Source organism: Mirounga angustirostris, unplaced genomic scaffold, assembly GCF_029215605.1.
Source record: "Mirounga angustirostris isolate CCGP_5_RB_7025 unplaced genomic scaffold, mMirAng1.0.hap1 SCAF_1, whole genome shotgun sequence".
Lineage (NCBI taxonomy): Eukaryota > Metazoa > Chordata > Mammalia > Carnivora > Phocidae > Mirounga > Mirounga angustirostris.
Window position 1 is genome coordinate 140,299,086 of NW_026991709.1, and position 14,860 is coordinate 140,313,945.

General features: G+C 35.6%; 1 protein-coding gene across 11 annotated transcripts in view; it reads right to left on the bottom strand.

Moving 5' to 3' along the window:
* Positions 1-14,860, bottom strand: part of SLC4A7 (solute carrier family 4 member 7) — a 107,476-nt gene that overhangs the window by 21,862 nt on the left and 70,754 nt on the right. For all 11 annotated transcript variants that reach the window (XM_064588854.1, XM_064588834.1, XM_064588813.1 and 8 more), the window contains 8 exons: positions 13,454-13,628; positions 9,830-9,963; positions 8,389-8,634; positions 5,849-5,954; positions 3,590-3,751; positions 3,129-3,242; positions 536-697; positions 98-349 (listed from right to left, as the gene is read on the bottom strand). In XM_064588854.1, the coding sequence (XP_064444924.1) occupies positions 98-349; positions 536-697; positions 3,129-3,242; positions 3,590-3,751; positions 5,849-5,954; positions 8,389-8,634; positions 9,830-9,963; positions 13,454-13,628 (1,351 nt within the window). The remainder of the gene's footprint in view (positions 1-97; positions 350-535; positions 698-3,128; positions 3,243-3,589; positions 3,752-5,848; positions 5,955-8,388; positions 8,635-9,829; positions 9,964-13,453; positions 13,629-14,860) is intronic.

A 14,860-nucleotide genomic window follows, 5' to 3' on the forward strand; every position in this document is an offset into this window, starting at 1 on the left:
TGAAACTAATTTTAGATATTTTCATGTTTCATTTTCATACAACCAAGTATAATTTTATGACAAAAAAGATGTTAAAATATTGCAATAGAGATTTTACCTTTAGTACTGAAGTCATGAACACAGACAGGCCCATTAGAATAAAAATCATTAGCCCTGTAACTCGCTGTTCACGAATTCCCAAAAACTTGGGTTGTTCCCCTGGAGCAGAACATTCAGATTCAAGTTTCAAGCTGTTGACATGACTTATTGACAACACTGTTGCAGCCACAAACCATGGAAGTCCCATGATAGAGCAAACCCCCAACATAACACCAACCATGAGCAAATCAAGGTGATAGCCAGCTCCTTTCTGAAAAGTGAAATGAACATGAATATTTATAAGTCTGAACTGTTCTTTTAGGTTAAAATTCTATATCATTTTATAAACAGAGAAGAAATTAATTTTGATCTCACATCTTTTAATGTTCCAGTCATTATGAAAATACCTCAAACTCTTGAAGAAATTACAAAACCTGACACAAAATTTTAAAATTACCTTCAATTTGTGCTCCTTTCTGTTTATGATTACAGCTGTAATTTGTTGATCCATAAAGATGAGAATGGTACAAAGCAGAGCTGGAATAGCAGCTATTAATAAAGTCCACCAAGGATTTTCTCCCAATGGGCTTATGATCCAGCCCCTACTTGGATCAGTAGGCTGTTAAAAAATTAAAGATAAAAAGAAAGAAGTTTCTTCCTACCGCACAAAACTTCCACAACATAGGCTGTGTCTATTCCAAGAAATTCCAAGGGATTAGAAAGAACTAGATTAAATCTTGGAATGGATGGTGAATTATCTGCACAAGAATGCTTCCCATCCCTCAACGCAGGTCCCTTGGCCATGGAGTCAATCTTTCCAACTAGAGGTGGAATCCATTTCCTCCCCTTGGACCTAGGATGTCCTTATGGTTTACTTCAGCCAACAAAATAAAGCCAAAGTGACACTGTGTGACTTCTGAGTTTTGATCTCAAGGGAACTTGCAGCTTCTCTAACCTTCCTGGAACCCTGAGATTAGCTGTTGAGTAAGCCTGGATAAGCCTTCTTGAGGATGAGGTACAATGTGGTGAGAGAGAGAAGGGAGCCAGTTACCCCAGCTGCTTCAGCCATCTGATCTGAGTTCCCAGACATGGGAATGAAGACATATTACCCCCATCAAAGCAATGGATGACTGCAGCCACATCAAAGATCCCAAACCAGCTTAGTACCAACTGCCACCTATTTATGAACAAGTTAAGGGGTTGCTGTTTTACAGGCTTTATGTTTGGGGAGGTTTGTTATAGACAAATAGGTAAGTGAAGCAGAGTGTCATTTCAACATGCTCCTAACCTACTTCAAATAAAGTGAGGTCAATCTACCTACTAGATCAACTCCTAAACTAAACTGCTTTGAAGATCCTACAGACTAGTTATCTTGGCAGGGTCAGTACTACATCAGAACAGGGGCCTCAGGACATATTTTTCCAAAGCATCTACTGACAAATATCTGGCACTTTATCAGACACAAATACATTCCACAGTTGTAACGTAAAATTTGTTTTATAACAAAAAATTTTAAAAGATCCTAGGAGTTTAATATTCTTGGAGGGCATTGGATATACTGAAATCTAAACATGTTTTCATTACCTAAACTTCATTTTAAGTTTGTTTTTTCTTCACAAAAACACTTGTCAATACAAAAGGAACATTTAATATTTTCAAATGCAGGTATTCCAATTTTCCCACACCGATACACATTAAGCTGCTTGATATTCAAAACTGTACATGATTAAAATTTTTTATCTATACAATGCACAAGTTCTTAAGTGTTCCTTGGTTTACTTCCCCAAATGTATCTTATGCCCCTTGAAATCAGTTTGCTACTTGAAAGCTAGAGCAATAAATGAATAACAAAAATATATTTAGGGATGAAAATAAGGAACTGGGCCCAGGATTAAGGGAAATTACATCATGATGTAATATTTTGAACCAATATTAACTTATAGTTTCATTTGGTAAAAGACGTGGTAAAAAAAAAAAAAAAAGACTTTCATATAGCTATGCTTTTAAACAAAGATATCCAAATTTTATTACATACTTCCAGCAGCAAAACAATAAAAAAATTTTTTTAATAAAATTGAGTATACTCAATGGCTCTATAAGCATTTATATGTTAGGTTACTAATGGTTTTCCATAGTAAAATTCATATAGTAAGTATTATAAAGCTAAATTTTTATTTTTAAATAAAAATGTAAGTAGACCTTCTATATAATTTTAGTGGATCATTTTCCACCCATGCACTCTACTTTGGAGACTACTGGTTTTAAAAACAATTTTTTCCCATGAGAAATAAAACAGACTAAAATTATATTCATTTTATTCCTTATTTCTAATCCCCTTTAAACCTTCTGTTTTTAAAAGAAGTCATATAATTTGCTATAAAGATAAACATAACCAGTGACACAAATATCTCAACTATAGGAAATTCCAGAAACTATTCAAAAGCTACCAACTCCTACTTATAAAAGGGAAAACAATTCTTGAATGCTATTATTATGCATATGCTGTATTATGTACAACATAGCTACAGTCTGCTGATGAATGCAAAGAGCTCATGGATGGTCAGGTAAGTATCATTTTTCTTGTGGAATAATATATTTGATTCTCTCCTGATTCTGCTGGAAAATGAGACATGGAGCATTCCATTTACTGTTGGAGCATTCCATTTACTGTCGGATACCCCACCCTACTAGAAATTTAACTAGGATCTCCTCATTACAATTTTAAATTCAAGTTTGAGTCACTTCCTTATAAAGGAATAAAGAATGTTTCTTTTGCCTGGAAAATACATCATGAACTCCAGCTACAACAGCAGGGTCAAATTTTTTAAATGACTCCCAAGTACTTACCATGAGTATTTTCATTCACTCTCCCTGACGGGACTAACTCTGATACCTTCTTGCTTACTTCCTAAATAGGTTCACTTGTCTCTTTACATCTTGTCATCTTTTATGTATGTGAGAAAAAACATGTATATATTCCTATAACGTGTCTAATTTTAAAATAGTTTGGTATTCCCAAGTAACAGATAACCAAATATTTTAATCCTTACCTCAAATTTTTCAGGAACGTGAAGTTTAGGAGATGGAACTCCTACAAGGTAGTCAATTACAACCATTATTACTATTGTGAGAAATACAGCAAAGTCACTGATTGTCGATCGCACCTATATTAAAGGGATTATGTTAAAATAAACACAGAAAAACTATGTGTCCTTTCCATATTATGCTCATCTGTCAGATTAAAATATGCCACTAGAAAGTGTGAATAAGGTTTTTAAAAAGAAACACGTTTCACAACTAACGTACTACCATCCCATTCCTCATGGTACCATTATCTTCCTAGTATTAGTTCAGAAACGTAATATACATTTTTCACTATAAATAAGTTCTTTACAACTATTTGATATCAACCATTAACCCCAAACAATGTATTACTGTTCTGAAATAAGCCAAGGTAAGAAAAACTAAAAACATGAATATTATCAGGACTCCAAAATCACACCCCAGTTACCTTGGTAGGAAAATACCGCTTGGTCTTAAATTGCTTGAGGAATGAAGACAGAAAAAATGTTGTGAAAAATAAGATGACACACCAAAACAGCACATCTGGAATATAAGGTCCATGAAGACTACAAGCTGATCCTACAAATACACCATGAAAGGTTTTACATTCCTGGGGAAAAAAAGGAGGAAAAAAAATAGAAAAAGGAGGGAATGAAGAAGATTCTCAGGTATCTAATAAATTACCAATGAATTCCATTGACTCAAAGATGCTAGTGATTGAAGACATGCCATTATTTTGTATTTCACTTAGAAAGAAAAAACACTGCCTAGTCAACTTCAACTGTAAACATATCCTGAGTTCAGAGATGTTACAGTTTGAAAAATATGTGTATCTTAAGTCACTGAACTGAAATACAGTATTTTGCCAAGTTACACCACACAGTCCTTTCCTTTCAATTCCATATTCCCTTTAGTGAATGCCTCAGAGTGAATAGCAATTCCCAAATATTTTGTATGCATTCTTGCTGGTCCACAATTTTACTATCTTTCCTTTACTTCTAAACAAGTCGCTTAAAACAAAAGCAACTGACAGAAAATTACTACTGCGTCTATTTACAATGCTGAATAAAAAATGGTATGGTGCTAAATTCAAATCAGGAATAAAAACTGGTTGGCTTTTCTGACTTAACTCAAAACCATGGGATTAAAAGCAGTAAAGCAACCATTCAAATAGTATTTCTATTTAAAAAAAAAATCTTAATTATATGGCATAATGCAATTATAGAAATCTATTGACCTAATTTTCCTTTCGAGGAAAAAATACTGAAAGGCAACCAGAGATTAACAATGATACACTCCACTAATGTCATTTTTCTCTTACTTATATTCTAAGGAGACTCATTTTAACAAACACAACTCAGGTTTACCAAGAGAAAAATAGTCAAAGCTTCCACTATTCTCAATTTCTAACTGCTGAGATTAGTAAAGGTACAAATTTACAACACGGATCATAAAAATAAAAGCTATAAGTATAAAAAAACAAAAACAAAAACATTGGGCCTTTTTAATATCAAGAAAACACACAAAAGACCTGTATCTGTAATATCAAGACCTCCTATTCAACTTGAAATGAGGTTTTTTTAACAGATCACTTTCATTTGAGCACCTCTATTAACTCTACCTCTTTCGTAGCAAAATTGACTTTTTAAATATAAAACAGTCAAGCATTAATCTAAGTTGATTACTGATATATAAATATGCTTTAAATCAGCAGTGTCCAACAGAACTTTCTGTGCTGATGGAAATTTCTATTATCTCCACTGTCCAATGTGGCAGCCAGATGAACTGGCTGAGCTCTTGAAACATGGCTAATTCGACTGAGAACTGAACTTTTAATTAACTGTATTTAACTTAAATTTAAATAGACACATGTGGCCAATGGCTACTGTACTGGACCATACAGACTTAAATTATCAGTGAGATAAAACTGCAGATGGTACCCTTCCCATGATATATCGATATCCTTCCAGTTATATGATACCCTTCCAATAATATAACTATTATCTTTAGTGAGAAAACAATGCCTTGCAATTGCTTATATGATATAAAAAGCACCAGAGAAGCTCAAGAGATCTAGGTTTTAATTGATATTGCCAGAATCACTTTATGTCTTAATCCCAAAGCCCAATCTGGGAATATACAGTAGGTGCTCATTATGTGTTTTTGTCCTGTTTCCTCCTTTCTTAGGTGCTTAAGTTACACTAGTCTCTACAGACAAGACTACAGAGTAGACTACTAGACCACAGTTAAAGTTCAGTTTGACATCGAGGACATTAGGAAAGCACTCATGATCTTCTAAATAAGATGTTCATGGAGCAGATAAACTGATACACGGAGAGCAGGACAAATGGATGTTGGCTGTTCTGTCAACTCCAGTATATGCAACCAGAGTCCTAGCAGACACTTCCTTTGAACTTACCAATCTATATGGAATTAGAAACCAGAAGTATATTCACACTTTTTTAATAATTAAATCTTGGAAGTCACATTTAGTCCATTTTTATCTCCCTTACCAGGTTCATTCTTTTCAGCCTACACTTTTTACCACATGATACATAAACATGTGGTAACTTCTGTCTGCTCAACACAACACTACATTCTGAAAACACATCATACCTACTATCAAGAAGAAAACGTAGGTCTACTCATAAAAAGCTAAAGAAGTAGGTTAATATTTGCAAAATCCTTTATTTCATCATGTACTCACAGGAACAGTGAGATTCCCCCAGAAAATATCATCTGCTGTTAAATTCTTTTCCTTCCATATTTTTAGAGTTTCATTGCTAGGGTTAGGAGGTTCAACACATACACATCTGAGAAACGAGAACAGGATAAAATTTTAAGGGTCCTGCATTTCATGTCTACATTTTATTAAATCAATCACACAGTGTGGTAGTGTTGTTAGATCTTATTTATTTATTGGAGAGCGAGAGAGAGCACATGTTGGGGGAGGCACAAGAGGAGAGGGAGCAGCAGACTCCCCGCCGAGCAGGGAACCCAGACATGGGGTTTGATCCAGGACTGTGAGATCAGGACCTGAGCCGAAGGCAGATGCTTAACAGACTGAGCCACCCAGGCACCCCTGTGGTAGCTTTTAATTAAACTTTTTCCCATGCTGCAATGCATGGAAACTAGAAAGTGAAAACACATCAGAAACAATGGAACGGAACAAGATTTGGCTTATGTAAATAAAACATAACTAATCAATATCAACAGAATGATATTTTACAGAATATCTTAATGAAACCTGTTAGATATATCCCTTGGGGAGGGATACTATTTTCTTTAAAAATATGAAAAGATACCACCATGTTTAGCAAGGTTACTCTCCACTAAATCTTACCTAAGGGGAGCTGCTCTGTGCCCCACCCACACATACACAAAACACACAGATTCCCAAAAAAAGCAATGCTCCTATTAATGCTTGGTACTCTGACAAGCCCTACCTACTCATGCTCATCCTCTACTGATCTTAAGATTCATCTTAAAGAAATAAATGAAACACGGTTTTTCATCAGGACAGGACTAGGAAGGTCATAAGGAGATCAGAGAGTTCAGTTTATATCCAGAACTAGCTCCCCTAAAGAAAAGCTAGAAACACACACAAGCAAAAAAATCTCTAAATGTGAATTTAAAAAATAAAAAGAAGAAAAATAATTAAAAAATAAAAAATAAAAAGAAGAAACACACAGGAATATTTCCAATTAGATAATGAGCTGTTTTGAGAACAGGCAAGAGGCTGGACTTTGGATTCATTCCATGCTTTATCACTTACTAGCTGTTTGACCCAAGGCAGGTTTTAATCTCCATGAGGCTCAGTTTCTTCATACACAAAAGGGGCTATGATACGAATAATTAAGTCACACGTGATATGAATTATGCAACACCGCTAACACAGTGCCTGCAAATGCTCACAGGATGTCAGCTGAACGAATCATGATCACATGTAATTACTCAGTTAACCACACTGTTCTGATTGGCAAGCACTAGCTATAAAGCCATGCTTCATGAAGGTCAAAGGAGTAGGGAAAGAGAAAAAAAACAAGAATAACAGTTAAACAATTAACTAGTTTAAGAGCAAAGAAGATAGCACAAAACAGAATTGGCATCAGAATGTCTCTAGTCTCCTCAAATAGGTCAATGTCTCATAGAAATTTTCATATCCCTCCCTACTCTGTCCATCAAAGTGGAGTATGCAAGGAAGGAATGGAGGGAAGGGAGGAGAACACAGGGATTTGGGACTTGCGTAGGCAGAAAGAGGGAATTGTACCCTTGTCTGTTGGTAACCACTTTCTCCATGTAAGTCGATCAAATGCAGGATCACATTTACACCAAGCATGACTGCTCAAGACAGCAAATACAGGCCTCTATCTACCTAGATACATTTAATTTTAATAACCTATTTGACTTTATTGAATATATTTGCCAACCTTTTGTAACTATTATAATTACTTTTCAAATCTTATTTTATTCTAGAGTCTTAAAATATTTTCAATTCATGATTTTCTTATCACAAAGAAAATACTGCACCAAATAGCATATGACAGTGTACTGAAATTATACTTTAAAAATAACTTCAAATAAAAATTATCAGACTTCAAAAATGTTAATGAAAGTGCAAAACATGAAAAATGTAAGAAACAGGAGCGCTGAGAGTCTCAGTCCATTAAGCATCTGCCTTCGGCTCAGGTCATGATCCCAGGGTCCTGGGATCGAGCCCTGGCGCATCGGGCTCCCTGTTCAGCGGAGAGTCTGTTTCTCCCTCTCCTTCCAGCTTGTGCTCTCTCTTGCTCTCTCTCAAATAAATAAATAAAATCTTAAATGTATGTATGTATATACTGGCAATCCCAGTTATATACACACATATATAAAGAAAAAGAAAAATATAAGAAATATTACATCCTACATTCAGGATTTGGCTAAAGAATACAAGATCTAATATAACTGTCTGATTCAAATACCAAACAACTGAAATTAAATTGATTCAAACAGAAGACCAAAAATACATAACATTTGAATAAGCTGTTTCAGGGAATAAAAATGATTGAATTTGTTCAACTGTATTTATGTTCATTGAGTGCTCTGGTAAAATCTCATCTGTAACAAACAAGTCAACCTCCATATGGCTAGTTGGGTAGTTACAGCTAGATATACAATGAGCATCACAATGCAAAAAAATGCATTTTTTTTGGCTCAGACATCTCTGCAAAAATACATTTTAATACTGGGAAAAACAGAAAAACTTACGAGTAGTGGGTCAGTTCATCTAAATTGTTGTGCATATTAAATGCATATATTTCTCCTAAATGAAAGAGCTTCTCCAAAGCCTCGTAGATGAATATGATGCAAATTAGAGCCGCAAAAGCCTCCTCTGTGAATCGAGTAATATAACACACAAGGCTGCTCGCATCTGTTGCAACCAAAACAATGCACAAGAAAGAAGTCCACAGACCAATACTGGTTCTTAAAGACAGATAGGAAAGCTGATAATCTCTGTTTAGGGAAAAAACATGAACATGATCAATATACACACACGGCAATGTATATCTTTAGTTAAAATTTCATTAACAGGCAATAAAAAGAGTATAAAAACATAAGATTCCTAAAAAGAGCAAATTACAGGATAACAATAATGACTAAAGAAAGCATTCTGTATGTTTCTGCTATAGCTGAAGATAATAAAATTATAATGGTTATATTTTACTTATATAAAAGATTTACAGTGAAAGTCTACCAGGCAATTAATATTTCAAAAATAAAGACCTCACTCTGAAATCAGTTCTGAGGAATAAATGACAGATGTCCCTTCTACAGGTCAACTGGATGTGACTCTCTGAAGACCCAGAAGCTCTATGTCAACATGATAACCACACCCCTGTCCCCTTCACTGCCACCACCAATACCATCCCTCCTACCACCAGTGTCACCACAGAAAGTGACTTCATTTTTTAAATTCAATGTCAAGTACGAAATTACTTTAAGACCACAGGGTCCAGAACACTTCACTGCATTCTCTCTTAGTCTATGTAGCTAGCATGCCAGACTGGAATCAGAATCAGCTTGTTCAGTGAGGAAAGAATCAGAACAAGGTGAGTTAGATGCATCAAATATTTAATAGGATCAAGTTGTTTCAGGCTAAAATATTCAACTACATTTGTCTCACAAAAGGAATAGTACTGACCATGTCAAATCCCAAGTCTACCAGCTACAGCACCCTGCTCTGATTCCCACTGCTAACAACCCTGCCAGTGGGGACTGACACCTCAACAGACAGCTATGGTTCCTTCTGGTAAACAGGCCTGACTGATAAAGTCAGCTTGAACCTCCAAGATCCACCTCTTTTTTAAATTCCTTTATAAGACCAACATACCTACTAACCAACAATTAGATTAACACCTTCTTAGTGGGTTGAAATTTGCTAGAACAAAGGATTCTTATTGTCCAAGTGATTTGTTGACCAGGACTCAAATCCACTGATTTTATACTCAAGGTGACTGGGGTAGGAATAATGGTAGGGATCAGAGTAGGGTCAACCACACGGTAGCCCCAAAATACTGAAATTACACATATATTGATCAGATCTTCCTTTTCAGCTACTAAATACATAATGCACTTTTAACTAAGTTAATAAACAATATAATTATACACATATGTAAACACATGTGATAGGTAAATAACAATTACGTACCTGCAGAATTTAAATAAAATTTTTTCAAACACTAAAACTGGACCTGTGCTCCCCAATATTGTTAGAGGTTGCCCAGCAAACAACGAATAGGCAATCCCAGTTAATGATGCTCCAAAAAGAGACTCTATTGCACTCTGTTTAAGGAAAAAAGAAATGAATAGAAGTAATACACCATAAACATATCTCTAACCTACTAAAATACATGTAAGACATCTGGAAAATAAAAATACTGATCAAGTAGTTAAAAATATAAAGCAGACACAACTTTTAAGTCAAATTTAAATTTTAAATATGGAAAATTACAAACACATTTTAAATACATAGGGAAAATTGCTTTGTTTTCATATTAAAAGTAAACTTTTATAATCAACCTTTATTCAAAACACAGTATTGTGGGAGGCCAGGAGGGAGGAGTAAAGGGAAGAGAGACATAGAGATTTTCTATCTATAGGTATTTCATTTCTTAAGCTTGTGGGGAGTACAAAGATGATATTTTTGTTATGTCTGAAATAGTTCACTTAAAAAAAAAATAGTAAATACTCCATATGGTGTGCACAAAAAAACTTTTTCAAATAAATCAGAAATTAACAAGTGATGCTAACGTTCTCAAAATGATTTCTAAAGAGCAATTTTCCACACATTTTAAAGAAATTAATCTTATATGATGGGCTTAACCAACAGATTATCAAAAATAAAATGCTTTTATCCTGAAACAGATGGAAAATCTCTTTAAAAAACTCACAGCAACCATTAAATGAAGAAGTACCTTACTATTAAGGCTTGGTAAAAAACATAAAATAAGAAAATGAAAGACTCAGGAAAGTTGAAATCAAAACTAGTATGTCGCTTCTGTAGCACTACCAATATTACCTTCTAACTGATTAGGTTATTAGATGGTAAGGGGTAGAGGCTATGCCGCTAGACAGAGGGGTGGGATCAGAAAGAGAAGAGCAGTTTACCATCTACAAACATCAAGGTCAACTGGAAGGCACTATCAAGAGAGGAAAAGCCCATCGTTGGTAAAGCAAGGAAAAGAAGCTTGTGAGAAACACCCCTCCTGGACCTGGCAGGCAGCACAGCAGCAGGCAAGGGCGGGCTTCAGAACCAGATTTGAGCAGGAGACCCATTACTACTAGACGTTAAGCCACAGCCATATCTCAAACTTTTCAAGCCCAACCTTTCTCATTTTTAAATAGGACTGACCATAGCCAGGAGAACTTAATAAAGCCATGTTTGTGAAAATACCTAGCAAGGCTACAGGCTGCCATACCGAATGCACTCAACAAACGGCAGTAAATCTCATCGTCAGCAATAACAGCATCTTCCAAAATCAAAATCACAAAAATAATAGTATGCAGTAAAAGCATTACTCAACTATTACTATAAAAATAGGATCAAACTCACATATCTTTGGCAAAACGAAGTGTCCATATTAACTGCTAAGCCATTATAAAATCCTTAACTCAATTAGAATATGTATAATTTAGGAATGAATTTAAGCAGAAAAAAATGTCTAAATAGTATCTAGAGATAGAAAGCAAAAAATTCAGAAGAGAAGCAAGGAGATGGCAAATAAAGAAATGCTAACGGGGGTTGGGGGCGGGGGTGGAAATAGGCACAAAATTAGTTTCCCTTCCCAACATCATGCTGAAAAGGCAGAACCTGCCACATGAAGACCTTCCCTTCACCACTCCGCCACTCCTCTCCCAACCCCTTATTGGCACATTTCCTAGAGTTCCTTCAACCCAGATCTATTCTTTTTCTAATTTCTCAACTGTTTTTATGTTCATCCCCAAACTGAATGGTCTCTCTCCCTAAAGAAATCACAGCCCCACCACCCTGCCTTCCCCTCACCACATTCAGAAGTTTCCACTGTACCCATGAGAAGCCCTACCGGTTACCTTCCCCATACTATACACCTCTCCACTGCATGGCACTGACCACGCCATGCTCCTCATTCCTCTTTCTCAAAGCCTCTATTTTGGTTTTTGCAAGATTACATCATCCTGATTCCTCTTTTGAAGTTCTGACGGTTCCCCTGGCTAATCTGCAGAGCTATTTTCCTCTTCATTCTCATTCTTCCTCTAGTCCACAAACTAAAAAGTAACTTCCTACTTTTTCCCTCTCCAGTCACTATAAATTCTCCCCCTTGTTAACCTCATCTATTCCCAACCTTTATTTTTCCTCCTTACCACTCGACAAACTCTGGAACTTGAGGTTCCAATAAAGCACCTGAAAACAAACGCATCATCTCCGCATCACTTTCCTCTGTTAATACTCCTGATGTCTCTCTATTCCTGCTACTTCGGCTGCTACAGCTCTTCCTTGATCGCACTCACGTGCAGCACAGCACCCCGTGACGTATTACCTACGTGGACACTAGCTTATCTTTCTCTCTTCGGCTAGGATCCATCTTACATCTGTCTATATTCCTCCGATGCCTAAAGCACTACCACACGCACGTGGTATTAAATGGTGGGATAAGAAGGGCAGGCAGTGCAGGACAGTCCAAAAGCAAGCAGCAGCATTTCCGTGACGGTAACAGGTAAGACACATCTCCAGGAGGACCAGCAGAGTTACATGTACAGTTTGAGACAGCACAGCACATAAAAGCAACTTACTAAAAATAGATTCCCTGATACAATGATTGCAGAATAAGGTAAAAGAATCTAAGTAATCAAAAATAAATTGAGTTTCAAAGGAAATTTCAGTTGTCAAGTTTGTCTCACGTTCAGCTCACAAAGTATTTTAATTCAATAATTATCATTACTTAGCTTTTGGCTATTTTTTTAATCTTCTATCTGTAAAAAATGTATTTCCTCCCAAGAGTAAATACAATCAAATAAAATACACTCAAGAATTACAGATCATCTCATTTAAATGCCATTAAAATGTATATAAACAAAAAGTCTTTCAAGATTTTACAAAGCACTGGATACTGTTATCATGCCTCCCACAGCCCCTTATACAGCATTACCAAGAACAAAAACTCATAAACACTTTCATTTTAGTCATATCAAAATATGGATTCAGTTTTCAGTTATACTTAAAACATTATCTACCTTCACACAAATTTAATAACAGCAAAATAAACAACACTAAAAATCCACCATTTGTCTACAACTTCCAAAGTCTAGTTGTCGAGTCAGGGCCTACCCACCAGGGGTGATGAGTTAATATTAATTACATGGCTCTAATGAATCCTCTGTTGCCTTACAGGATATCAAGTAGCCCCGGTTGATAAATTCCCCCACCCATGACCCACCCAGCATCAGTTCAGTTTGTCTCCCACCGCCAACCCTTCCCCACTCCCCACAACAGAGACAATACAAGCCTTTTACTCAATTTATAAAACCATTCATCCAGCAAGCCAGGATAAACTTTTTTTTCTTTTCTTTTTCTTTTTTTTTTTCTTTTTTACCTCAACTGTGCATCTTCTCCTGCTCAAATGGCTTCCCCATGTTTTCCATAGCAATTACCTTTGGGGGAAGTCTGCTTTGGGACAGGTTAATCATGCTGTGGGTAGACTCTTCAAATGAAAGTATATGAATAGTGAGACAAATGCATACAGACACTTGCCTCTGAAGAGCTAAGAGCCTGGCCACTACCAATCTTTGTACTCACTATTCTGCCTTCTGTAGCTTCTCCAAGCAGCCCTCCAAAAGTGATTACAGGAGACATACAGGCACAGTATAGGAAAAGAATCGAGGCCAGGCACTGTAGACTTAATGCATCCTTGAAGTCACTCAAGAAAAAAGGTGTTTTCCTTTTGATGTCAAGTATCAAACCACCAAAAAGCCTAAATAGGTGAGATGAAACTCGTCAAACTGTACACTAGAGGATTCTAGCTAGTTCAAACTAAAACTATGGGCTACATAAAACTGCTGATGCCTAGTGTTTTGTCAACAAAAATTAATATCCTATTTAAATCATGATATAAATTATAGAAGATACACTCATTTAGTCTAATCCACTGATAGAGGAAAGGCAGATGTCATTAAGTTAAAAGACACATAAACATCTATATTTTATGGACTATATATATATTGAGAAGACTGCAGACAAATGATTTTATATGAGTAAATGTAATTTCAGACACAAATGTACAAGAAAATATACAATAAAAATCAGTAAGATCTAACACTCCATTCATGAAAATGTGCATAAGCAATTCTATCAATTATTATCTACGTTATAAATCTTAAAGGCAAGTGTCAGAAATATCAGGAAGGCAATTATAATATAAATCATGAGTCCCCAAATACCCTTTAATATGAATATACTATGTTGTGCTTAGACTCAGTCAGTAGTGAATTAAATAATTTTAATGATTTTTAAAATTAGTACTTCAATCACATAAATATTTCTTCTCCAGGAGAAAAGCCTAAGAACTACTTCATTGCATTTAATTTGCTGAATATGTACTCAAGCTTATGTGCATATTAATAAAACTAAGAGGCTTTAATTAGGAAGTTTAAAATCTGTATTTGCACATCAAAGCCTTACCATTTCAATGTTCGTTTTTTTGGTTTTTTGGGGGTTTTTTTTCCCTTTTTTTTTTTTAAGTCAGACTCTTGGATACATCTAATATAAGCTCTGTGAGGGGCAGGGACTTTTTCTTGTTCACTGCCTTTATCACCAGTGTCCAGAACACTGCCTACGACATAGTAGGTTCTCAGTAAATGCTAGTGACAAATCAGTAATTGAAAAAGGTTTTGTGACTCATAAAACATACAATCACTCTGTAGAAAATACGCCAAAAAATTAATCTTATGCTTTAAAATGCTTTGGATGTTTCAAGGTTTACCATTCTACCTTTTTATAAAGTTAATACTGAAATAAATACTAAACACACATTGACAAGTGTTAAGTTACTCTATAAATAATCTGACAGCAAGGGAAATCAACTTGCAATAAAAAAGGATAACCTAGAAAATGAAACGGCCTCATCAAATCAATAACGGATCAATAGGAGGCTCTCGTGAGGCCATGAAATCAATGGGAGCCTGACTTGGTATTTCTCAGTCACTA